Below are 27,410 nucleotides of genomic sequence, written 5' to 3' on the forward strand. Positions count from 1 at the left end.
TCTCAAACCCCATGTCTGCGTGGGTTTCCTCTGGGTGCTCGGGTTTCCTCCAACAGCCCAAAGATGTGCGGGTTAGGTTGATTAGCCATGCAAAGTTGACCCTCATGCCAGGGGATTAGTGAGGTAAATACGTGAGGTTATGGAAATAGGGCCGGGTGGGATTGTGGTTGGTACAGATTCGATGGGTCGAATGGCCTCCTTCTGCACTGTACGGGTTCTCTGGATATAGTTCTCATGATTACATTTGTCATTTCTGAGATTTCTCTACCTGGATTAAGGAGCCCTCGCATCCCTGTTGGGAGCATGACATGAAGTTCAATGTTAGCCCAGCACATTGAGTAATGATACAAAGTATTGTGCGTGCTTTTATATTTTTATGCACACTCTAGGCGAAGGATACTACTTCTAATCCCTCCACCTGTCATTCTTACAGTAAACACACCCTATCAACAAGGTCATTTTTTTTATTTCAGAGAGTGGCATGGCGGCACAATGATTAGCACCACTGCCTCACAGTGCCAGGGACCCGGGTTCGATTCCCCGCTTGGGTCACTGTCTGTGTGGAGTCTGCACATTCTCCCCATGTCTGCATGGGTTTCCTCCGGGTGCTCCGGTTTCCTCCCACAGTCCAAAGATGTGTAGGTTAGGTGGATTGGCCATGGCAAAATGCTTGGGGTTACCAGGATATGGCTGGGTGGCTAGGCCTGGGTAAGATGCTCTTGCAAAAGGGTTGGTGCAGATGTGATGGACTGAATGGCCTCTTTTTACACTGTGGTTTCTACAATACAACCCTAACAATAACAGGGAACCCCACATTGCATTATGTCTCTTTCAATGGGGCCATACAACTGTGGGCAAGTTTCATTACACCTGGGAGGAGCTGTATTGATAGATGCCTCCAAGAGATTATATCCAAGACCCTTATGGCTACAGGAAACAGAAGGTCATAAAATCCCTACAGTTCAGGAAGAGGCCAGTTGGCCCATTTAGTCTGCATCAACCACAATTCCACCAAAGCCCTATTCCAGTAACCCCACACATATTTACCCTGTTAATCCCCCAGGCACTAAGAGTCAATTTAGTGTGGCTAATCAGCCTAACCTACATATCTTTGGACTGAGGAGGAAACCGGAGCACCAGAAGGAAACCCATGCAGACAAGGAGAGAACATGCAGACTCCACGCAGAGAGTGACCCAAGTGGGAATTGAACCCGGGTCCCTGGCACTGTGAGGCAGCTGTGCTAACCACTGCGCTGCCGTCAACTGAAACAAAATTAAAACAATCCTGTTGCAGTGAAAAGCATTCTTGATTTCCTCTGCTGTGCCAAAGGTGGTCATGCTTTCAGCTGCTTTAGACCTGGGTTCTGGAATTCCCTCCCTAAACCCCTCCGCCTTTCTACCTTTCATACTTGTGTCTATCACACAAAACCACAACACTACAGGTTAACAGAAGCTGATGAGGAAATCTAATTCAGGAGAGACAATCTCAAATGGGTCAAAAATTATTTCGGACGTAAGTCTGGGTGGCACAGTGGTTAGCATTGCTGCCTCACAGCACCAGGGACCCAGGTTCAATTCCTGGCGTGGGTCACTGTCTGCGTGGAGTTTGCACCTTCTTCCTGTGTCTGCATGGGTTTCCTCCGAATGCTCCGGTTTCCTCCTATAGACCAAACATGTGCTGGTTGGGTGGATTGGCCTTGCTAAATTGCCCCTCAGTGTCAGGGGGACTAGTTAGGGTAAATGCATGGGGCTGTGGGGTTAGGGCCTGGGTGGGATTGTGGACGGTGTAGACTTGATGGGCCGAACGGCCTCCTTCTGCACTGCAGGAATTCTATGATATGTCTCTATTGCGAGTGATGCTGCACATGGCGTTTTCCCCGTCTGCGTGGGAAGTTTTATCTCCAGGTGCTCTGGTTTCCACCCACACTCCAAAGATGTACTGGTTAGATTAATTGGCCATGCTAAATTGCCCCTAGTTTAGGGACGATTAGCAAGGTAAGTATATGGGGATAGGGTGGGATTGTGGTCAGTGCAGGCTTGATGGGCCGAACGGCCTCCTTCTGTGCGGTAGGGATTCTATGATTCATTCTCCAGACGTGGCGCCAAGATTCTCCGGCCTCCCAGCCGTGCCTTTCCCGCACGCAGGTGGCTGTGTGCTGTTTGCTAGCGACGGGATTCCCTGGGCCCACCGCAGTCAAGGAGAATTCCCACAGACATCACCTGATGCTGGCGGGAGACCTGCAGGTCGGGGTGCGCGTGCAGTGTGAACGGCTGGAGAATTCCAGCCGCGATACCCCTCACTTTGACAAACACATGCACACAAGGTGATCACAGCCTTGCACACACAAGAACACACATTCCTCCCCCCCCCAACCTTTACCTTCATTATTTCTTCATTACTCTCGGAGGTTTCGTCTTTGCTGTAGTTCTCCAGCATTTCACTCAGAAGTCTCACGTTGTTGTTCACCTCTTCAATGGCATTCACCCGTTTGGAAATCTTCTCCATTCTTTTCTGGTCCTAAGGGTTTAAAGATGAGATTTGGGTTCTCGGCACAGCCCTCTTTATGGGTGTCACGTCATTACTGAATTGTTAACGATGTGAGAAAAGAGGAACAGAATCTGTGTGTGAGTGTGTGTGTGTGTGTGTGTGTGTGTGAGTGAGAGAGAGAGTGTATGTGAGTGTTTGTCAGGGTGGGGGGGGCAGCGGCAAGGCAAGGCAAGGGTGTGGCTGGGCCAATAGGTCACCGTGGAGATCAAATTTAACACTGCCAATCTGGGATGGATCTGAAGCCTCCTTCAGCCGAAGCTGTATTGCAGAGAGCGGGTTTGGACAGTTTTCAATGCATGTACCCTCACACTGACCCCACACTGGCACTGACTGATAATCTCACGCACAGGGCTAAAGGACAGAGCACAGCAGAGTGTCACAGAACTGCAGGTAAGGGCAGTGCACTGAGGTTGGTAACACAGTATGGACGGCACGGTGGCAGAGTGTTAGTACTGCTGCCACACAGCACCAGGGACCCAGGTTCAATCCCGGCCTTGGTGACTGTCTGTGCGGATTTTGCACATTCTCCCCGTGTCTGTGTGGGTTTCCTCCAACGATGTGCAGGTTAGGTGGATTGGCCATGCCAAATCGGACCTTAGCGTCAGGAGGATTAGCAGGGTAAAGACATGGGGGTTGTGGGGTGGCACGGTGGCACAGTGGTTAGCACTGCTGCCTCACAGTGCTAGGGACCCGGGTTCAATTCCCAGCTTGGGTCACTGTGTGGAGTTTTCACATTCTCCCCGTGTCTGCATGGGTTTCCTCCGGGTGCTCCAGTTTCCTTCCACAATGTTAAAGATGTGCTGGTTAGTGCATTGACCCAAACAGGCGCTGGACTGTGGCAACTAGGGGAATTTCACAGTAACTTCATTGCAGTGTTAATGAAAGCCTTATTTGTGAGTATAAGTAAATAAACTTTAAACTTTACGGGGTGGGATTGTTGTCATTGCAGGGTTGATGGGCTGAATGGTCTCCTGTCAGGATGGTATGGATCTACAGTAAGGTTACTTTGCATATCAGGAGTTTTCTTTATTCATTCATTGACGGATCTGGACAAGGCCAGCATTTACTGTCCGTCCCTAGCTGCCCAAACACTGACATTATTTGAGTCAGAATGACATGTAATTTGAGAAGGAAACGTGGAGGTGGTGGCACTCCCACTCCTCTGCTGCCCTTGCCCTCCTGTGCACTACATGTCGCGACAGCTTGTGCTGTCGAGGAAGCCCTGGTGAGTTGCTGCAGCACATTTTGCAGATGGTACACGGTGCAGCCACCATACCTCTGCAATTGCAAGTACTCCGTTCCCCAGCATAAACACCTCCACATCACGAGACTCGAATGAACGTAAAAAAAATAGGTTAGGCCAAAATAAAAACAGACCTTATGGTCCATTTTACACTTGGCAATCCATAATCTTTAAGAATGCGAGGAAAAGACCCACCTCTTGGACCATCTCCTTGATGAGTTTATTCGCAGCTCGAAGGTCCTCTGGATGTGTGCTCTTCAGTAGTCTGGCCAATAGCTAAAGAGATAATTGCACAGAGATTGCAAGGTCAAACCGGCACAGAGGCCTCTCTGTATTTCCCCACCAGATAACAAAACAATGTTTAAACATTGCATGGTTTTGCACTAGTTACAGCACTCAAACTCTCACTAGGGTGGCAAGCACTGCTGCCTCAACGCCAGGGTTTGATTCCAGCCTTGGGTCACTGTCTGTGTGGAGCCTGCATGTTCTCCCTATGTGTCTGTGTGGGTTTCCTCCGGGTGCTCTGGTTTCCTCCCATGATCCAAAAGACATGCTGGTTAGGCTCACTGACCGTGCTAAATTCTCCCTCGGTGCACCCGAACAGGCGCCAGAATGTGGCGACTAGGGGATTTTCACAGTAACTTCATTGCAGTGTTAATGTAAGCCCACTTGTGACACTAATAAATAAATTTTAACTTAAACACCAGCTACTGCACTCAAACTCTCCCGCTAGTTACTGTCCTCAAACTCTCCCACTAGCTTCAAGGTAGTACAATGTGTAATGATACAATACCATCTAGTGATGGGAATGGACACTACATTAACTGCAAGATGTAGGCCATAATAGTGAAAGTTGCTACGTTGCAATAGATATGACATTTCTGAAGTACTTCACTGGCTGTGAAGCACTTTGGAACGTCCCGTGGTTGCGAAAGGTGCTACGCAAATGCAAATCTTTCCGCTCTGAACACCAGCTGGAAAAGTACGCGGAACGTATCTGTTCATCTAACACTCACATCGTGAATATAAAATGGGCTGCTGATACATGGGAACTTTTATTCGTTCATGGGCGTCGCTGGCTGGGCCAGCATTTATTGCCCATCCCTAGTTGCCTCTTGAGAAGGCGGTGGTGAGCTGCCTTCTTGAATCACTGCAGTCCACGTGCTGTGGGTTGATCCACAATGATTCCAAGGCTATTGATTTGGATTAGTTAAAAAAATGCGACGAGGGGTTGCTTTATCTCCAAAACATCAATAAAAATTCCAAAACCGCATACAATGGAAACTAAATATGACACGTAATAGAAATTAAGTGTGACTCATTCGGGCACCAGTGATCCAAAATTTCAGTTTCTGACGGAATACCACAGTGACGAGAACTAGCCTACCTATCAAAAAAAACTTACGTCTGTTCACAGCTTTTGTCACAAATTTGCATCAAACTTTCCCGCAAACGGTAGTGAAATTCCAATGCCCCAACCAACTCGATTCCTCTGCTATCTAACCATATTGTGACACTAATCATAGAACCCTACAGTGCAGGAGGCGGCTGTTCGGCCCATCGAGTCTGCACTGACCAAAATCCCACCCAGCTCTCATCTCTGTAACCTCACGTATTTATCCTAGCTAGTGTCAGGGGGACTAAGGGACAATTTAGCATGGCCAATCCACCTAACTCGCACATCTTTGGACTGTGGGAGGAAACAGGAGTACCCGGAGGAAACCCCAAGTAGAATAAAATACATTTTATATAAAGTTTAAAAAGTTTGAGATCAGCGCTTTAAAATGAAGGTTAAATTACGTACACACAACACCTAAACTCATCTCCTCTAAATCAGGCATGTCTGCTACGACTCTCACTATTTTTTTTTGTTACAGGTGCACCACAGAAAGCATCCTTTCTGGTTGTATCACAGCTTGGAATGGCTCCTGTTCTGACTAAGACCACAAGAAACTACAAAGGTTTGTGAACGTAGCCTAGTCCATCGCGCAAACCAGCCTCCCATCCATCGACTCAGTCTACACTTCCTGCTGCCTTGGAAAAGCAGCCAGCATAACCAAGGGCCCCAGGCACCCCGAACACACACTCTTCTTCAGTCAGGAAAAAGATACAAAAGTCTGAGGTCAGGCACCAACCAACTCAAGAACAGCTTCTTCCCTGCTGCCAGACTTTTGGAATGGACCTATCTCATATTAAGCTGATCTTTCTCTCACCCAAGCTGTGACTATAACACTACATCCTGCACCCTCTACCTTGTGTATTCTATGAACAGTATGGTTTGCCTGTGGCACAGTGGGTTAACACTCCTGCCTCACACCTCCAGATTCCTGGCTTTGGTCACTGTCTATGTGGAGTTTGCACATTCTGCCTGTGTCTGTGTGGGTTTCAGAGTGCTCCGGTTTCCTTCCATATCCCAAGATGTGTGGGTTAGCTGGATTGACCATGCTAAAATTGCCCTTTAGTGCCAGGGGGACTAGCTAGAGAAAATGCATGGGGTTATGGGGATAGGGTATGGATGAGATTGTGTTCAGTGCAGACTCGATGAGCTGAATGGCCTCTTTCTGCATTGTAGGACTTGAAAGCACGTAAGAAACAATACACTGTATCCCAACATGTGACTACACACAGGGCAGCACGGTGGCATAGTGGTTAGCATTGCTGCTTCTCAGTGGCAGGGACCCTGGTTTGATTCCTGGCTTGGGTGACCGTGTGGAGTCTGCACATTCTCCCCATGTTTGTATGGGTTTCCTCTGGGTGCTCTGGTTTCCTCCCACAGTCCCAAAGATGTGCAGGTTAGATGCTCTGTCTGTGCTAAATTCTCCCTCAGTATACTCGAGCAGGTGTGGGGCTGCTAGGGGATTTGCTTCTCAGTAACTTTATTGCAGTGTTAATGTAAGCCTACTTGTGACACTAATAAATAAACTTTAAATTTATAATAAATCAATCAAATCAAAAAATAAACCTGACTTCACGTTAAGTCCAAAGTTTTCACTATTGCTTCACTGGAGCATGCAGGCGATTTCTTCAAATACAAACGATCTTTGCAGGATCACACGTGCTTTACCTTTGTGTCTTGAGGACAATCTCTTAGGACCGACTGACCCATGTTCAACTGCTGTTCACATGGGACCCTTCTCCACTTTGGCCTTCAAGGTGCTCATCTGAATATGTCTCAAGGGATGGGCAATGAACGCTGGCATAGTCAGCGACGCCCATATCCCTCAAACAAATACAGACAGCTTTGAGGGAACAGTGCAGAGCACCTCTCCTCTTGGTGAAGAGCACTACGGGACAGCGACAAGATACCTTAGACTTTTCTTCATCTTCAAACATAGCATTCTTCGAACGTGGTGGGGGTGGAGGGAGCGGTTCATCGTCAGGCAGCACGGGATCTTGTTTTATAATTCCTGTGGGGAGGTCAAAATATTAACACAGAAAAATCACTGCCAACAGCAGACCACTTTTCACACAGTTCCACGCGAGAAACGCAGCTTTACTGAAGAGTCTAGGGGCACGAGCAGCTCTGGATAGGCAGAACAATGAGCAGACACTCATGAACTAGCTCATAATATTAACACAATAATATCAGCACCATTTCTGTCCCGACCTCCAAATCCATAACCTACATCTTTGCTTCACCTCTGCTTCATGATCTGTCAGAGAATCCCTTCGGTGCAGGAGGCGGCCATTCGGCCCATTGAGTCTGCACCAACTCTCTGACAGAACAACTTATCCAGGCCCACCATCCCGTCTTACCCATGTTTCATTCATCTAACCCAACACACCTTGAGGAAAATAAGGGGCAATTTCGCAAGGCCAATCCACACATCTTTGGACAGCATGGTGACAGTGGTTGGCACCAGGGACTGGGCTCAATTCCCGGCTTGGGTCGCTGTCCATGTGGGAGTCTGCACATTCTCTCCGTGTCTGCCCGAGTTTCCTCTGGGTGTTCCAGTTTCCTCCCACAGTCTGAAAGATGTCCTGGTTATACGGATTAGCCATGGTAAATTCTCCCTCAACGTACCTGAACAAGTGCCGGAGTGCGGCGATTTGGGGATTTTCATGGTGGCTTCTTTGCAGTGTTAATGTAAGCCTACTTGTGACACCTATGAAATAAACTTTAAATAAACTAAGGGGCAATTTAGCATGGCTAACCCACCTAGCCTGCACATGGACTACGGGAGGAAACTGGAGCACCCGGAGGAAACCCAAGCAGACACAGGGAGAAAGTGCAATCTCCACACAGGCACAGTGACCCAAGGCCAGAATCAAATCAAGGTCCCTGGCTTTGCGAGGCAGCAGTGCTAACCACTGTGCCACCATGACACCCTTCCATCCTTTTCTCCTTCATGTTACCCAGCTTCCCCTTAGAGGGAATTCGCCACAACTTCTCCTTGAGGTAGCGAGTTCCACGTTCTAACCACTCTTAGGGTTAAGCTGTTTCTCCTGAATTTCTTGTTGATTTAGTGACTACCTCCTATTTATGGTCCCTAGACTTCGGTCTCTCACGCCTGTAGAAGTCGTTCAATAATCTTTCAGAGCTACAACGGGTCACCCTCCAGCCTTCTTTGTTCTCGAACAAAGAGCCCCAGCCTGTTCAATCTTTGCTGAAGAGATATAAACTTCTGAGTTTTGGTATTATCCTTGCAAACAGGTGCATTCTTTTTGTTAAATTCTGCATTGTGCTTTTTGGGGTGGCACAGTGAGTTAGCAGTGCTGCCTCACAGCGCCGGGGCCCAGGTTCGATTCCTGGCTTGGGTCACTGTCTGTGTGGAGTCTGCACATTCTCTCCGTGTCTGCATGGGTTTCCTCCGGGTGCTCCTGTTTTTTCCCCACAGTCCAAAACACATATTGGTTTGGTGTCTTGGCTACGCTAAATTTTTCCTCAGTGTACCCAAACAGGCATCAGAGCATGGCGGCAAGGGGATTTTCCCAGTAGCTTCATTGCAGTGTTAATTTAACGTTTATTAGGGTCAGAAGTAGGTTGATGTTGACACTGCAATGAAGTTACTGCGAAAATCCCCCAGTCGCCACACTCCGGCGCCTGTTCAGGTACACTGGGGGAGAATTTAGCAAGGCCAGTGCACCCTAACCAGCAGACTGTGGGAGGAAACCCACACAAGACACGGGGAGAATTTTGCAAACTCCGCACAGACAGTGACCAAAGCCAGGAATCGAACTCGGGTCCCGGGAGCTGTGAGGTAACAGGGCTAACCACAGCCACTGTGCCATCTTTGTAATGTAAGCGTACTCGTGACACTAATAAATAAACTTCAAAACTTTAGTGCAGTATGGGTACAGGGCATGTACCGATATAGTGTCTTGTCAAATAATACTGAAAATTAGTACTTCAGAGTTGCACAGTTCAGGATCAGGATGTTTTGTCAGATGCAGCAGCAGTTTAAAGTTAAATACTCATTGGTGAACCACACACAATTGGAACAGAATGAACTAACCTTGTTTTTTAAGCATGTGATAGGCCTCTGTGATCTTCAGCTCATCTGGAAGTCCCACTGTCCAGCTGAACATTAGTTCTAAAACTTTAGTTTTTACTTTCTCAGAAGCTCGTGTTCCCAGATACTGATGAGGAAAACATTAAAAAAGGTTAAACAAAGTAAGCTTAATAAGAACATAAGAAATAGGAGGAGTAGGCCATCTGGCCCTTCGAGCCTGCCCCGCCATTCAGTAAGATCATGGCTGATCTGTCGTGGCTCAGTTCCACATTCCCGCCCTCTCCCCATAACCCTTAATCCCCTCTCTTATCAAAAACCCATCAACCCGCGTCTTAAAAATATTTAGCGAGGTAGCCTCCACCACTTCAACGGGCAGAGAATTCCAGAGATTCACCACCCTTTGAGTGAAGAAGTTCTTCCTCAACTCCGTTCTAAACTGCCTCCCCTTTGTCTTGAGGCTGTGCCCCCTAGTCCTACTGTCCTGAGCAGGAAGAGTCTCTCCACCTCTATCCTATCCATCCCATTCATCATCTTATACGTCTCAATGAGATCTCCCCTCATTCTTCTAAACTCTAACGAGTACAAGCCTAGTTTATTCAGCCTCTCCTCATAGCTCAACCCCCTCAACTCCGGCATCAGCCTAGTAAACCTCCTCTGCACTCCCTCCAAGGCCAAAAACAAGAATTCCTGTTTCAGCAATTTGTTTAAAGGTTAGCTCCAAGTAGGTTTTCACAGTCATCGGATTTATCAGAGTCAATTTTCCAATCCCACCGCAGCTGGTGGCCTCATTCGGTAAGTGCCAAGCTAGTCGAATCATCTTCTGGGGCACATTACCCGTGACACGTCCAGCAAAGGGCTACTGGCCATCTGTCCAGTGCTGAGCCTTGGTCCCAGCATCCGGGAAGCAATGTGTGGAACAATGCATGGAGGGCACAGTGGTTAGCACTGCTGCCTCACAGCTACAGGGACCCAGGTTTGATTCTGGCATCGGGTGACTGTTAAGTTTGCACGTTCTTCCTGTGTCTGCATGGGTTTCCTCCAGGTGCTCCAGTTTCCTCCCTAATGATGTACTGGTTTGGTGCATTGGCCGTGCTAAATTCCTCCTCAGTGCACCCAAACAGATGCCCGAGTGTGGAAACTAGGGGAGTTTCACAGTAACTCCATTGCAGTGTTAATGTAAGCCTACTTGTGACGTTAATAAATAAACACTTATAAAAACTGGGATTGGGCACCGTGTCCTCTTTTGGGTTTTCCAAATGCTTCAAAGCACCAGGGACCCGGGTTCGATTCCCTGCTTGGGTCTGTGTGGAGACTGCACGTTCTCCCCGTATCTGCAGGGGTTTCCTCCGGGTGCTCTGGTTTCCTCCCACACACCAAAGACATGCAGATTAGGTGGACTGACCATGCTAAACTGACCCTAGTTTCAGGGGGACTAGCTAGGGTAAATGCATGGTGTTACGGGAATAGGGCCTGGGTGGAATTGTGTTTGGTGCAGACTCGATGGGCCGAATGGCGTTCTTCTGCACTGTAGGATTCTATGATTCTTTGCCAAGCCCAAAAAGGTATTGCGTGACCAGACTGGTGCCCCTAGCACATTTGAGTGGCTCCCTAACTTCAATACTTTGTTGGGATCCTTGTGGCCAGCATGCAAATACTTCCAGAGCTCTTAGCGCTGGTCATCAACTAAGACACGCAACGTTCTTTTGGGCAAATCAACTGAACTAAATGAAATGAAATAAGGGACAAAACGAGAAGGGCAGCCCACCAAAAGGAGGAAACTGCCCGCAACAAAAAAAAAAGCAAAGCAAAAAGGAAACTTAAAATATCAAATCAAAATGTGATTAAGGGGGTGGATAGTACACCCCAGTCCCTGCGGTGCCCAGCGAGCACGGCAGACCTTGACAGTGCCCTCGAACTTCGTATGCTCCCTCTCCAGGGACACTTGGCCGCGAACGTAGCGGGGCAGATGGTCGGGTTGGATGACCCCCTCGGTTGCCCATTGCTTGAACCAGTTTACAACTCCCTTGGCCTGGCCCAGGAGCAAGTTCAAGAGGAGGTCCTCCTCCCGCTCCCACACCGAGTGCCGCTATCTCAAGCAATGAGGGCATCTCTGCCCAATAATACACATCATTATTGCATCCATTGTTCTAGAGTTTTCTACTTCTCTGGGAGAATCAGGTGGCAGATGAGTCAATTGTTGACGACTCATTCATCTACTTTCCATCACCTTACAAGTACAAGATTATAGACCCCTCCACCGCCGTGTATCAGGCTTACCTTAGGCGATACCACTTTGATTAACTCATTCAAAAACCTGAACTTTCCTACTTCATTGTGAAACCGCTTTCCGCAGTTTTTCATACACGTCTCCAGGACCTGAACAAGTCAAAGGGAGAGGATTTAATTTTACTGACGCTGAATGAAATTACTTTTTTTTTAACAAAACAAACCACATTTATTTTTATCTACTTTTTACAGCATTTTTTTTTACTTCAACACATTGAGCCTTTTCCCTTGGATGACTGCCTGGACAGAGTCTGCATGGGTTTCCTCCAGGTGGTCCGGCTTCCTCCCACAGTCCAAACAGCGTGCTGGTTAGGGGTGCATTGGCCGTGCTAAGTTCTCCTTCAGTGTAACCCGAACAGGCATCGGAGTGTGGCAACTGGGGGATTTTCAGTAACTTCAGGATGGCACTGTGGCACAGTGGTTAGCACTGCTGCCCCATCGCCCCAGGTTCAATTTCTGGGTTAGGTCAGTATGTAGTTTCCACATTCTCCCCGTGTCTGTGTGGGTTTCCTCCGGGTGCTCCAATTCCTTTCAGTCCAAAAGGCGTGCTGGTTAGGATGCACTGACCATGCTAAATTCTCCCTCAGTGTACCCGAACAGGCGACAGCTTGTGGCGACTACGGGATTTTCACAGGAACTACATTGCAGTGTTAATGTAAGCCTACTTGTAACACTAATAAATGAACTTTTCTGCTGAGGTTCTGTGGGAGATCTCCCTCTCACCTGCCGTCAATTTCAACAGCAAAGCAGAGGAAACCTTAGAAGATGGTGGGTCGCGGGTTCTTGCTGAAGATAAAGGTTGAAACACTTCTCTTTATCCCTAATCTTCCGGAATGTTCTCTGGCACTCAGCCAATGATCTAACGGGCTAGCACAGAGGCACACTGACTAGCACTGCTGCCTCACAACAACAGAGACCCAGGTTTGATTCCAACTTTGTGCAAACTCCACGCAGGCAGTGACCCATTCTCCCCATGCCTGTGTGGGTTTCCTCCTGGTGCTCTGGTTTCCTCCCACACTCCAAAAGATGTGCGTGTTAGGTTGATTGGCCATGATAAATTGCCCCTTTGTGTCAGGTGGACTCGTTAGGGTAAATACACGGGGTTACAGAAATAAGGTCTGGGTGGGATTGATGCTGGCGCAGACTCAATCACCTCCTTCTGCACTATAGGGATTCTATATCTGTCCATCTGCAAGGAGCTGTTCCCATAATAATGGTGGAATAATTCACGAGCGATTCAGTGCCAATTAGTACTGGATCCTGAACAGAAGGTCACAGAAACATAAGGAAAACAAACTCCATCTGATAAGCCAAGTGCACAGTAGGTCAAAATTTTGATTTGATGATATTTCAAGATTGACATTTAAGACTAAAGAAATGCTTATCACACCATGCTGGTGACAGACTTCCAGTGCAAATGTCTCAATAAACATCTCAACTGAGCGATTCCAATTAGTTTTTACAGATTGTGTTGGGGTCTCCAACAGGCCGCCAAGATGTAGAAGCCAAAACAGCCATTCAGCCCATTGTGTCCTTGGAATCTCTGCCCGTTGAAGTGGTGGCAGCTACTTTGCTAAATATATTTAAGTCATGGGTAGATAGTTTTTTGACAGACAAGGGAATTAAGGGTTATGGGGAGAAAGCGGGAAAGTGGAACTGATCCACTTCAGATCAGCCAAGATCTTATTGAATGGCGGGGCAGGCTCAAAGGGCTAGATGGCCTACCCCTGCTCCTATTTCTTATATGCTTATGTTCTTATGTGTCTGCTCTACCTTTCAATGAGATCATGTATGACCTGGTATAATTCCCAACTTTCCCATCTTATCCCATAACATAAGAACTAGGAGCAGGATTGGCCATCTGGCCCCTCGAGCCTGCTCTGCTATTCAATAAGATCATGGCTGATCTTTTTGTGGACTCAGCTCCACTTACCCGCCCGCTCACCATAACCTTCAATTCCTTTACTGTTCAAAAATTTATCTATTCTTACCTTAAAAACATTCAATGAGGTAGCCTCAGCTGCTTCACTGGGCAGGGAATTCCACACATTCGCAACCCTTTTGATGAAGAAGCTCCTCCTCAACTCAGTCCTAAATCTGCTTCCCTTTATTTTGAGGCCATGCCCCCTAGTTCTAGTTTCACCCGCCAATGGAAACAACTTCCCTGATTCTATCTTATCTATTCCCTTCATAGTCTTTTATGTTTCTAGAAGATCCGCCCTCATTCTTCCGAATTCCAATGAGTATAGCCCCAGTCTACTCAGACTCTCCTCAGAAGTCAACCCTCAACTCTGGAATTAATCCTCGATTCTGTTATTGATTAAAAATCTGTCTCTCTCAGCCTTGAACATACTTAATGAACCAGCCTCCTAGCCCTCTATGGTAAAGAATGCCACAGATTCACTAGCCTCAAGAGAATAAATTCCTCCTCATCTCTGTCTTAAATGGGTAAAACCCCTTACTCTGAGATGATGTCCCCTGGTCCTAGACTCTCCCACAAGAGGAAATGGTACAGGACAGCACAGTCGCACAGTGGTGAGCACTGCTGCTGCACAGCACCAGGAACCTGGGTTCGATTCCCAGCTTGGGTGACTGTGTGGAGTTTGCACATTCTTCTCATGTCTGCGTGGGTTTCCTCCGGGCGCTCCGGTTTCCTCCCACAGTCCAAAGATGCGCGGGTTAGGTTGATTGGCCATGCTAAAAAAAATTGACTCTTAGTGTCCTGAGATGCGTAGGTTAGAGGGAATAATGGGTTAAATATGTAGGGAAATGGGGGTAGGGCCTGGGTGGGATTGTGTTCGGTACAGACTCGATGGGCTGAAGGGCCTCTTTCTGCACTGTAGGTTTCTACGATTCTATGAAACACACAAAATAGGAGCAATCCAAAGATGTCCAGGTTAGGTGGATTGGCCATGATAAATTACCCCTTAGTGTTTGTTTTTAACGCATCACTTCCTGTTCTATAAACTATTATAACACATCACTTCCTGTGTTCTATACCATAAGACATAGGAGCAGAATTAGGCCACTCGGCCCATCGAGTCTGCTCTGCCATTCAATCATGGCTGATATTTTTCTCACCCCCATTCTCCTGCTTTTCCCCATAATCCCCGATTCCTTTAGTGCCCCATAAATTACCCCATAGTGTATGTTTTTTTTTACAGACACCGCTCCTGTGATTCTATGCTGAAATACTCAATTCTACAAAAGCATGTTTTTTCTAAAAAAAAAGAGGTTACATAGTTCAATACTTGCGTAATTTTAAGGTCATTTAATACTCTAAAGGGACAGAGATACAGATGATCTTACTGTCAAGGCTTGAATAGCTTCCCATTCCTGAGGAGACTGAATCTTGTGTGCCAGAAATCTTGTGGCAAGCTGGGGTCTGAAGAGATAAAAGAGGAGAGACAGTATTAGTACATTATATATGTCACAGGAGCACAAGCAGAGCATATCAACTCTGCAGCAAGCAAGGCAGAACTTTACAACAAGATAGAAGCTCTGTAGGAGGGTCTGATGGATTCGAAATGTAAACTCTTCTTTCTTTCTCCAGATGCTGCCAGATCTGCTGAGTTTATCCAGCATTTGTTGTTTAATTTTCAGATTTCCCACATCCTCAGTATTTTGCTTTAATTTTGTTTTTATTAAAGTTTACGTTGTGGCGAAAATGACGCGAATTAAGAAGTCATCCACTCGCGCCCAGTAATCAAAGTAGAAACAGGATATATGGTCCAATCAGGATGGCACTGTGACAAGCACTGCTGCTTCATAGCGTCAGTGACCCGGGTTCGATTCCAGCCTTGAGTCACTGTCTGTGTTAGAGTCTGCACATTCCAGTCCAGAGAGCCAGATTATAATACCATCCTGCCCAGTTTTTACACACAGACATGTACCTCATTGCATGATTTGTTTATATCATTCACATGGGGTGGCACAGCGGTCAGCACTGCTGCCTCAAAGCGCCAGGGACCTGGGATCGATTCCTGGCTTGGGTCGCTGTCTGTGTGGAGTTTGCACATTCTCCCTGTGTCTGCATGGGTTTCCTCTCACGCTCCAAAAACGTGTGGGGTTAGTGGATTGGCCAACATAAATTACCCTAGTGTCAGGGGGATTAGCAGGGTAAATACGTAGGATACAGGAATAGGGTCGCAGTAATTTGTTGTTGGTGCAGGCTCAATGGGCCAAATGGCCTCTCTCTGCACTGTAGGGATTCTACAATTCTAACCACTCTTAGCTTTTACCCTCCCATGGACAAATAATTGCATCCACTTGTTTGCAACCCCTTTGCCTTCATCCACTTATCCAATCTAATCCTGCACCTTGACATGGACTTTACCTCATTGGTGCCCTTGCAAATCCCTTTCCAGATTTGGTTTCACTGGTGCCAGCAACACCCATCATCTGATGCAGGTAACCACACTGCACCTCTTGAACCCAGTCACCGAGGAAAGGGTTGCGCCATAAGCCAAGTCCAATGTCCAGTAGGAATTGCTTACAGCAACGAATTCCAGTTCCAAATGCACTGCAGACTAGCTTATAATAACTATACAAATAGAATTATAGAATCCCCACAGTACAGAAGAGGCCAATCGGTCCATCAAGCCTGCCCTATCCCCATAACCTCACGTATTTTCCCCCAGACACCAGGGGGCAATTTAGCATGGCCAATGCACCTAACCGGCACATCTTTGGACTGTGGGAGGAAACCCACGCAGACATGGGGAGACCTTGCACACTCCACATATTCACCTAAAAATCACAGAACAGAATCCTCACAGTGTGGAAGGAGATCATTCGGCCCATTGGGTCTGCACTGACCACAATCCCACCCAGGCCCTATCCCCTTAACCCTACGTTATTTATCCTGCTAATCCCCGTGACACTAAGGGGCAATTCAGCACGGCCAATCCACCTAAAGCCCACATCTTTGGAGGAAACCGGAGTACCCAAAGGAAACCCAGGCAGACATGGAGAGCACATGCAAACTCCACACAGCCACCCAAGGCCAGAATTGAACCCGGGTCCCTGGTGTAGTGAGGCAGCAGTGCTAACCTCTGTGCCACCGTGCTGCCGGTGTGAATGTGAAGCAATGCCTGAGCCTCGGCCATATCCAGCACCCCTCAACGTAACCTCTTAGTTGACCGGACTCCCTGATATCCTTTTAAAGCAAGGATAGATATATTTTTGAACAGTAAAGGAATGAAGGGTTATGGTGAGTGGGCAGGTAAGTGGAACTGAGTCCACAAAAAGATCAGCCACGATCTTATTGAATGGCGGGGCAGGCTCGAAGGGCCAGATGGCCGACTCCTGCTCCTAGTTCTTATATTCATATAACACTGGTAATTTTCCACTGATTCAGGTCAGCAAACCCAGAAGGGTCTTCAGCCTCCGAAGCAAAGATGTATGAAAGTCAAAGGCCAGTGCCAGCCAATGGCAAACACTTTTTATAGTAAACTCCATGAGCTGATTCACTGCAGTTTGCATTACTGGTTTCATCTGGTACCTACCCTTCCAATTCCTTGTTCAGCTGATCACAGAATGCTTGAATATCGTTCCATTCCAGCTCCCGGTTTAAAGGATTTGTGGCTTTATCTGCATTGAAAACAAGATAAATATAGCTCAGACTGAGGCAAAGACACCAAATCTGTCAGAGACAATCAGCTCTAGGACTGCAAGGTTAATATTAATAAAACTTTCTTGACTTCAAAAAATCTTTCCATAATTTTATGAGAAATTGAAAGATATACAGACAGAGGCCAGTCAGCCTCCTTCTATATTTGCATTTATAGGTTCATAGCTCTTTGAAAGTTGAGTCACAAGTGAACAGAGCGGTGAAGAAGGCAATCAGCCTGCTTGGTTTTACTGGTCAGAACACTGAGTACAGGAGTTGGGACGTCTTGTTGAAGTTATACAAGACATTGGTACGGCTGCACTTGGAACGCTGTGTGCAGTTCTGGTCACCCTATTTTAGAAAGGATATTATTAAACAAGAAAGAGTGCAGAAAAGCGGCGGCACGGTAACGCAGTGGTTAGCACTGCTGCTTCACAGTGGGGTCTGGGTTCCTGGCTTGGATCACTGTGTGTGTGTGTGTGTGTGTGTGTGTGTGTATATAGTCTGCCTGTTTTCCCCATGTCTGTGCGCGTTTCCTCTGGGTGCTCCGGTTTCCTCCCACATTCTGAAAGACACAGTAAGTAGGCTCACAACACCAGGTTAAAGTTCAACAGGTTTATCTGATAGCACGAATTTTGGGAGTGTTGCCCTTTCATCAGGTGAAGAGGTAATGCTTCTAAAGCTCGTGGTACCAAATAAGCCTGTTGGACTTTAACCTCGTGTTGTGAGACAGTCCAATGCCAGCAACTCCACATCATTCCAAAAGACATGCTGGTTCGGTGCATTGACCCAAACAGGCGCTGGACTGTAGCAACTAGGGGATTTTCACAGTAACTTCATTGCAGAGTTAATGTAAGCCTACCTGTGACACTAATAAATAAACTTTACTTATTAGGATGCTACCAGCACTTGATGGTTTGAGTTACAAGAAGGCTCGATAGACTGGGACTTTTTTCCCTGGAGCATAGGAGGCTTATGGAGGTCTATAAAATAATAAAGGGCATAGCTCAACTAGGTAGTCAACACCAAAAGAGAAAATGCTGGAAAATCTCAGCAGGTCTGGCAGCATCTGTAGGGAGAGAAAAGAGCTGATGTTTCGAGTCCAGATAATCCTTGAAGTTGTTGAGAGAGAGAATGAGTTCAGCCAGGCAGAGGAGAGTGGTGGTGGATGGGAATTCTTCAAACCTCTTTTCAAGAAAGAAGCAAAGAGCTCTCAGGCCATCCTGGTGTGAGATGGAGGTGTAGAGAGCTTGCACTTCCATGGTGAATAGAAGGCAGTTAGGGGCTGCAAACTGGAAGCTGTCAATACAACGCAAGACATCAGAGGAATCCTGGTGGGGAGAGAAGGGACCAGATTGTCAATATCTTTTTCTAAAGATGGCCAGTCTAAAACTAGAGGGTATAGGTTTAAGATGAGAGGGGAAAGATACAAAAGGGTCCAGAGAGGCAATTTTTTCACACAGCAGCTGGTGAGTGTCTGGGATGAGCTGCCAGAGGTAGTAGTAGAGGCAGATGTAATTTTGTCTTTTAAAAAGCACTTAGACAGTTACATAGTAAAGGCAGGTATAGAGGAATATGGGCCAAACGCGGGCAATTTGGAATAGCTTAGTGGTAAATAAAAAAGGGTAGCATGGAAAGTTGGGCCAAAGGGCCTGCTTCCATGCTGTAAATCTCTATGACTCTGGTTATTACTGAGTTACTGAAAAGTGTGTGTGTGGGCGCACCTGTATGCTGGGCAAAGATGGATCAGGTTCTGCTTTGATGATCCCTCTACATTTTCTATCTGGACTCACATGTAAGGAAGAGTCAATTGGACCAGGATAGGAGACAGCTGGTGTCACTCGACAATATGAGAGGCACATTCCGTCACGCAGGGATGGTGAAAAGGGTGGAAGAAGTCGTCAAAATCCGCCTTCAATTTTAACTCATGAGAAAATCACATTAATCTTGCACATTATCACTCCCTGCCCTCCCGCCACTAAAGCGCCAACAAGCTGCGCTCTCCTCGGCATTTATTTCCAATTATATATTCGGGCTTCTGCGTATATCACTCCAGGCATCTGCCTTGCTCATGAAAAATGCAGCGACATCTGACAACATACAGAGTAAAATATTTTCTGACGGCAGAGGAAAGCCCTATTGCTCCTGAGCAGAAGTGATTCCCAGCTCCCTGTGGAGAAATAGTGTTTGACGGGAGCACAGGTCAGGGAAATGTTCCAAAGATTACAGACCTGATTGTTCAAGCATGATCCTTGTGAAGAGAGATCATTGCCTGATGGATTGTGGAACTATCTATACTACGTAAGCATTCCCTTCTCGATTCAAAGTGTTGCCCACTTCAGGGACTTGAGCACATAATCTAGGTTAACACAGCAGTGCCGAAATTGTTTGGAGGATGTGAAAAGTCCTAGACAAACGCAGCTCCGTTCAAGGATGGAGTCCAAAGATGTGTGGGTTAGGTGGATTGGCTGGGCTAAATTGCCCCTTAGTGTCAGGGGGACTCGCTAGGGTAAATGCATGGGGATAGGGCCTGGGTGGGCTTATGGTCAGTGCAGACTCAATGGACCAAATGCTTCCTTCTACACTGTAGGATTCTATGATTCTATGAAATGTCACATTAACAGTAACATTGTCTTGTTGGGAACACGTTAATCCAAGGCTCCAGCTGTCTGCTTAGACTAAGATCTGCAAGTCTCAACACCAGGTTAAAGTCCAACAGGTTTATTTGGTAGCAAAAGCCACTAGCTTTCAGAGTGCTGCCCCTTCGTCAGGTGAGTGGGATTTCAGTTCACAACCTCAAAAACACAAACTCAATATACAAAATAATGGTTGGATTGCGAGTCTTTACAGGCAATCAAGTCTTAAAGGTACAGACAATGTGAGTGGAGAGAGGGTTAAGCACAGATTAAAGAGATGTGTATTGTCTCCAGACAGGACAGTTAGTGAGATTTAGACTAAGGTCTCACAGAATCTTTGAAAAGTAGAGGAATTCTGCTGCTATCCCTAACCAACGTTGGCCATCAAAACACATCAGCTGGCCGCATATCTCCAGGCTGTTCTTTGGATTGTGTGTGTAAATTGGCTGCTGTTTGTGTCCAGGACAAAGTTGGCTGTGAATTACTTTGGGACATCCCATGAATGTGAAAGGTTCAATGGCCCAGAATGCCTGTTCCCTGGTGTGTGTGTGTGCATGCATGTACATGCACATGTGTACATCCCAGAGGTACCCTCAGAAGAGGTGCTAATGGGACCATCACCCCAACCTTCCCCCCAAGTCCCCAACGAAGGACTATATGGGAATTGTCTGGGAAGTTTAAACTTCTGTGGAGCAACGATTGTACATCTGGAACCCTCTGATTTAAATCAGAGGCTTTGGATGGTTCGGACTCTCCGAGCAGAATAGTTAACTGAAAGGATGGAAAGATTTAAACCACTGCAAACTCCAGTGGAACTATGGTACTGGTTCCCCCCAACCTCCCCACCACACAGACTCCCACTGGAACTCCAGCTACCCTCCCAACCTTCTGACTATACTCCCCCTCCCCGAACAGCCTAGCCCCCTCTAACACCACTGACAACTCTGCATACCCACCCCTCCCCAAAGACCACCCTGACTTCCACCCCCATCCACTGCTCCATCTCAACCATTCACGTACATTCCTGTCAAAGTGGCTGGGAACTACAAACTTACCCATGTTATGGCAGCCGGCACTGTGTGCAGAGGGGGGGAGGGTGCGCGCGCTAGGGGGCTTCAGTCCCTCCTCTGAAGAACTCCAGAAATGACAGTACTGCACATTTCCCACCAGAATCAGTGTAGAATCTGGATGGGAAATGTGCAGGCCCAGGTTAAGCTAAGTGAAACGGAGCGAAAAGACAATCTGACAGTTATTGTTACTTCAAGGAAGGTCTGGTATAAATGGTCTGTGTGTCAATGGCTAATTCGCATAAGTACAAACATTTTTTCCAACCATTTTTGGGAGCAGGGGTAGAGACGACAAATATTTTGACAACTCCTTCCTCCCTGTCACAAAGTTTTAAAGTTTATTAATTAGTGTCACAAATAGGCTTGCATTAACACTGCAATGAAGTTACTGTGAAAATCCGCCAGTCACCACACTCCATCCCACCGCGCCAATGTCATAGTCAAGAAAACCCACCAATGCCTATATTTTCTGAGGAGACTAAGGAAATTTGGTATGTCCACAGCAACTCTCACCAACTTTTACACTTGCACCATAGAAAGCATCTTTTCTGGCTGTATCACAGCTTGGTGCGGCTCCTGCTCTGCCCAACACCACAATAAACTACAAAGGGTCATGAAGGAAGCCCAGTCCATCACACAAACCAGCCTCCCATCCCGTCCCGCTGTCTCAGTAAAGCAGCCAGCATAATTAAGGACCCCATGCATTCTGGACATTCTCTCTTCCATCGGAAAAAAGATACAAAAATCTGAGGACACGTACCAAAAAAAATCCTAAGATATTTTACTAACACTTTAATAGCAAGAGAATAAGGAAAAGGTTTGACTGGTTTGCTTTATTATTGTCACATGTATTGGGATTCAGTGAAAAGTATTGTTTCTTGCACGCTATACAGACAAAGCACACTCTTCATAGAGAAGGAAAGTAGCAAGTGCAGAACATAGTGTTACTCAAGAACAGCTTCTTCCCTGCTGCTGTCAGGCTTTGAATGGACTTGCCTTGCATTAAGCTGATCTTTCTCTATACCCTAACAATGACCGTAACACTATATTCTGCACTCTGTCCTTTGCTTCTCTATGAAGAGTGTGCTTTGTCTGTATAGTGCCCAAGAAACAATACTTCTCACTGCATCCCAATAAAGCAAACCAATCACACCTTTTCTTTAATTATTCTCTTGCTATTAACATGTTATTAAAATCTTAGGATTTTTTGAATTTTATGTGAGGGTATTTTTTTCATATCCGCTCTTCGCTTTCCTAATTTCCATTCACCTTGTACTTTCCATGTTTTCTAAAGTATTAAGTATTTTGTGGCTGACAAACTTTCCAGTGCAAATCTTGCTATTCCAGTTTGACCACTTCATTATATGGGAGGGGCAACTTTACAAACAGTGACCTTTAAAAGATTCTGGTTATATGATAACCCATGGAGATTAGGGAAATGTGGATCAGCAAGCAGTAGTTATCACCCAAGCCTGTGAACCACAGGGTACAGGATTCCGCTGTTTCGTTTTGTACCTTTTGGTGCTTTATTCTGAATCAAAAGAGCAAATTAAGTCAAATCATGGTCCCCACATGAGGATCAAAACAGATCCAAGCTGACAAGATAAGGATGTTTCATCCCATCCTGGGCTCCATCAAACAAGATCCAAGCTGACAGGATGAGGCATTACACCCCCTCACGCAAACCAGCCCCCATCCATTGACTCTATCTACACTTCCCGCTGCTTCGGCAAAGCAGGCAGCATAATTAAGGACACCACGCATCCCGGACATTCTCTCTTCCACCTTCTTCCATTGGGAAAGATACAAAAGTCTGAGGTCATGTACCAACCGACTCAAACAGCTTCTTCCCTGCTGCAGCAGACTTTTGAATGGACCTACCTTGCACTAAGTTGATCTTTCTCTACACTCTAGTTATGACTGTAGTGCTACATTCTACACTCTCTCGTTTCCTTCTCTATGTACGGTATGCTTTGTCTGTAAAACGCATAAGGAACAATACTTTTCACTGTATCCCAATATGTCAGCATGGTGGCACAGTAGGGCTGCATGCTGGCACAGTGGTTCGCACTGCTGCCTCACCAGGGATCCAGGTACGATTCCCGGCTTGGGTCACTGTGTGTGGAGTTTGCACATTCCCCCCATGTCTGTGTGGGTTTCCTCCAGGTGCTCTGGTTTCCTCACACAGTTCAAAGATGTGCAGCTTAGGTGGATTGGCCATGTTAAATTGCCCCTTAGTGTCAGGGTGACTAGCTAGGATAAATGCATGGGGTTGTGGGAATAGGACCTGGGTGGAATTGTGGTCAGTGCAGACTTGATGGGCTGAATGGCCTCCTTCTGCACTGTAGGGATTCTATGAACAATAACAACTCAAAATCTAACACTTCATCTTAGCCAAAAGGCCGAGATAAATTGCATCAGGTAAAGCCTTGGTTTAACCTCATTGGCTACCTAATCTACCCAGGGGAAACCATGATTGCAGGTGTCAGCGCTCCCCCAGTGCAATGGGCTAGCCATGTCTCCCGCCTGATCATGGCTTCACCTCTGCCAGATAAGTATCCTGGGAAATCAAGCCTGATCACTGGCCCTCCCCTGCCAGGTAGATATGTAGGTGCAGCAGGTAAATAAGGTGGCAAATGGAATTTTGTCCTTCATTGCTAGAGGGATGGAGTTTAAAAACAGCGAGGTTATGTTACAGCTGAATAAGGTGCTGGTGAGGCCACACCTGGAGTACTGTGTACAGTTTTGGTCTCCTTGCTTGAGAAAGGATTTACTTAAAGTTTATTTGTTAGCCACAAGTAGGCTTATGTTAACATTGCAGTGAAGTTACTGTGAAAATCCCTTAGGCGTCATACTCCAGCACCTGTTCAGGTACACTGAGGGAGAATTTAGCATGGCCATTGCACCTAAGGAGCACGTCTTTTGGGCTGTGGGAGGCAACTGGAAACCCACACAGACACGGGGAGAATATGCAGACTCCAAACAGACAGTGACCCAAGCTGGGAATCGAACCCAGGTCCCTAGTACTGTGAAGCAGCAGTGCTAACCACTGTGCCGTCCTCTGTATTGGCACTGGAGAGTGTAGAAGAAATTCACTAGGTTGATTCCTGAGTTGAGGAGATTGGCTTATCAGGACAGACTGAGTAGACTGCGATTATACTCATTGGAATTCAGAAGAATAAGGCAGGATCTTGTAGAAACATATAAAATTATGAAGGGAATAGATAAGATAGAAGCAGGGAAGTTGTTTCCAATGGTGGTGAAACGAGAACTGGGGCATGGCCTCAAAATAAGGGGGAGCAGGTTTAGGACTGAGTTAAGGAGAAACTTCTTCACACAAAGGATTGTGAATCTGTGGAACTCTCTGCCCAGCGAAGCAGTTGAGGCTACCTCATTGAATGTTTTTAAGGCAAAGACAGATCAATTTTTCAACAGTAAAGGAAAAAAGGGTTACAGTGAGCAGGCGGGCAAGTGGAGCTGAGTCCACGAAGAGATCAGCCATGATCTTGTTGAATGGTGGAGCAGGCTTGAGGGGCTAAATAGCCTACTCTTGCTCCTAGTTGCTATGTTTAAGATGTTGCAAAGAACGAGGCAAAGAACATGCAGCAAGCCTTAATTATAACACAGTGAGAAGACAATCAGGGAATTAGCAGTGAAGGCAGCAAGGGCCCCATAGCCCAGGATCTGTCTCCTTAAAAAATCCTGCCCCGACTCTTTATTCCTGCTTTATCAGCTCTATCACTGTAATGAAGTCATTCATCACCTGCTGTGTGGCCAGATGCCAAGTTTTGTTTCGTAACACACACCTGGGACATTTTAATATGTTAAAAAGCGCAGGGAAAATAATGAAAGATTTCTAAAGCGGAGGCAAGCTGTGTGTTAAATTATTTCACAAACTCAAACTCACATCACTACTTTGGGGCCAAGACACAAACTCCTGCACAGAACTAATAAATTGATTTTTAAGGCGGCATGGTGTGGCATAGTGGTTAGCGCTGCTGCCTCAGCACCAGGGCCCCAGGTTCGATTCTGGTCTTGGGTCACTATCTGTGCGGAGTCTGCATGTTCTCCCTGTGTCTACGTTGGCTTCCTCCAGGTGCTCCAGTTTTCTCCGAATCTGAAAGACGTGCTGGTTAGATGCATTGGCCACGCTAAATTCTCCCTCAGTGTACCCAAACAGGTGCTGGAGTGCAGCGACTAGGGGATTTTCACAGTAACTTCATTGCAGCGTTAATGCAAGCCGACTTATGACTAATAAATAAACTTTAAAAAATGTTGTTTTTAGTGTACGACAATCACATCGCCAGTGCGGTAGCTGAGAGACTCCTGACCCTCAACCTGTGGGGGAACTAACATCCATAGGTATGCCTAACCTTTGAGACTTGAGTCAAAGTCCTCCCACACGTGTCATTTGGGATTGCCCCTATGAATATAAGAGATTCTGTTGCACTTCACATACAGATAAAAACAGAGACTGGAATCTGAAACTAAACCAGAAAACCTCAGGTCCGACTGTGTCTGTGGAGACAGAATAGTGCTAACATTTGAGTCTACATGACCCTTTTGTCAGAACTATCGCTCTTATTTCTACTGTATGTATAATTCGATGTTAGAATTGCCATTCCAACATTCAAAACTGCATTCACGTTATGATTCTATGTGTGGGTGATGCACAGTCGTGCTTTTTATATTATTTCTGAGCTTTGCAACAATGTAAGCCATACCCTCTGCCCAATACAGAACTAAAGTTTATATCAACTGTTTCTCTCTCACACACACAGGGCTGTGGAGAAAAGCAGAGGATTGGCACTGTTCTAATCACTCTGTTAGAGAGCCAGCAGAGATGCGATGAGCGAAATGGCCTCCTGCTGTCCCGTAATCTACGCAATTTTACATTGCGTCTGCACAGAGTGTGAAATCACCTGAAGCAGTCAGTTAGTTTCCACTGCTTTAGTATGCCTTTCAATTCAGGCATGAAAAATAATCCACCTGCATACTTGAAAATGAGCCAAAAACTAAGATGACTTCTAAACACACCTAATCTTCAGCTTGTTATAGCTCCTGCTTCGACCAAGACTGCAAGAGACTACAAAGGGCTGTGAATGTAGCCCAATCCATCACACAAAACAACCTCCCATCCACTGACTCTGTCCACACTTCCCACTGCCTCGGCAAAGCAGCCAGCATAATTAATTAAGGACACCGTGTACCCCAGACATTCTCTCTTCAACCTTCTTCCGCTGGGGAAAAAAGATACAAAAGTCTGAAGTTACGTACCATCCGACTCAAGAACAGCTTCTTCCCTGCTGCCATCAGACTTTTGAATGGGCCTACCTCACATTAAGTTGATCTTTCTCCACACCCTAGCCATGACTGTAATACTGCATTCGGCACTCTCTCCTCTTCTTCTCCCCTCTGTACTCAGTGAACAGTATGCTTTGTCTATATAGCATGCAAGAAACAATACTTTTCATGATGGTGGTATTGTGGTGAGCATAGTTGCCTTCCAAGCAGTTGACCCGGGTTCGATTCTTGGCCATCACATTGGTAGTTTGTCTGGGAAGCGCAGTGGTTAGCAGTGCTGTCTCAGAGCCAGGGACCCAGGTTCAATTCCAGTCTCAGGTCACTGTCTGTGTGGAGTTTGCACGTTCTGCCCATATCCGTGTGTTTCCTCCAGGTGCTCCTGTTTCTTCCCACAGTGCAAAGACGTTAATTGGCCATGCTAAATTGACCCTAGTGTCAGAGGATTAGCAGAGTAAATGCGTAGGGTTGCGGGGAGAGGGCCTGGGTGGGACTTTTGTCGGTGTAGACTCAATGGGTTGATTGGCCTCCTTCTGCACTGTCGGGATTCTAGGATTTGATGATAATAAATCTTGCATTAAGCTGATCTTTCTCTGTACCCTAGCTGTGACTGTAACACTACATTCTGCACTCTCTCGCTTCCTTCTCTATGAACGATATGTTCTGTCTGTATAGCACGCAAATAACAATACTTTTCACTGTATGTTAATACCTGTGACCATAGTAAATCAAAATCAAATATAAATACTGCGGCTGCAAGGGCAGGTCAGAGTTTGGGAATTCTGCCATTAGTTACTCACCTCCTGACTCCCTAAAGCCTGTCAACTTATGCCTCTACAAGGCACAAGTCAGGAGTGTGATGGAATACTCTCCTCTAGCCTGGATGAGTGCAGCTCCAACAATACTCAAGAAGCTTCATACCATCTGAGATAAAGCAGGTAGTGGATGAGATTGGCACCTCATCCACTACCTTAAAAATACACACCTCCTCCACTGATGCACAGTGGCAATAGCGTGTCCTGTCTACAAAATGAACTGCAGCACTTCAAGGCTCCTTTGACAGCACCTGCAAATCCTCAACTTCTAACAACTAGAAGGATAAGGGCAACAGACGTATGAGGACACCACTGCCTGCAAGTTCCCCTCCAAACCACACACCATCCTGACATGGAACTAAACCACCATTCCTTCACTGTCACCAAGTCAAAATCCTAGAATAGGGGAGGCGATGCTCTATTGGTGTTATCGTTAGACAATTCAGAAAC

The 27,410-nt window shown here is 46.5% G+C and overlaps 1 protein-coding gene across 3 annotated transcripts in view; it reads right to left on the reverse strand.

Moving 5' to 3' along the window:
• LOC145361783 (ADP-ribosylation factor-binding protein GGA1-like) overlaps positions 1 to 27,410 on the reverse strand; it is a 60,012-nt gene that overhangs the window by 22,705 nt on the left and 9,897 nt on the right. For all 3 annotated transcript variants that reach the window (XM_080217758.1, XM_080217756.1, XM_080217757.1), the window contains exons 2-8: positions 17,038 to 17,122; positions 14,840 to 14,915; positions 11,522 to 11,620; positions 9,248 to 9,371; positions 7,098 to 7,198; positions 3,987 to 4,067; positions 2,381 to 2,518 (exon numbers count right to left, since the gene is read on the reverse strand). In XM_080217758.1, the coding sequence (XP_080073884.1) occupies positions 2,381 to 2,518; positions 3,987 to 4,067; positions 7,098 to 7,198; positions 9,248 to 9,371; positions 11,522 to 11,620; positions 14,840 to 14,915; positions 17,038 to 17,122 (704 nt within the window). The remainder of the gene's footprint in view (positions 1 to 2,380; positions 2,519 to 3,986; positions 4,068 to 7,097; positions 7,199 to 9,247; positions 9,372 to 11,521; positions 11,621 to 14,839; positions 14,916 to 17,037; positions 17,123 to 27,410) is intronic.

Source organism: Carcharhinus amblyrhynchos, chromosome 35 (assembly GCF_965287045.1).
Source record: "Carcharhinus amblyrhynchos chromosome 35, sCarAmb.v2.hapA, whole genome shotgun sequence".
In the NCBI taxonomy this organism is placed as follows: domain Eukaryota; kingdom Metazoa; phylum Chordata; class Chondrichthyes; order Carcharhiniformes; family Carcharhinidae; genus Carcharhinus; species Carcharhinus amblyrhynchos.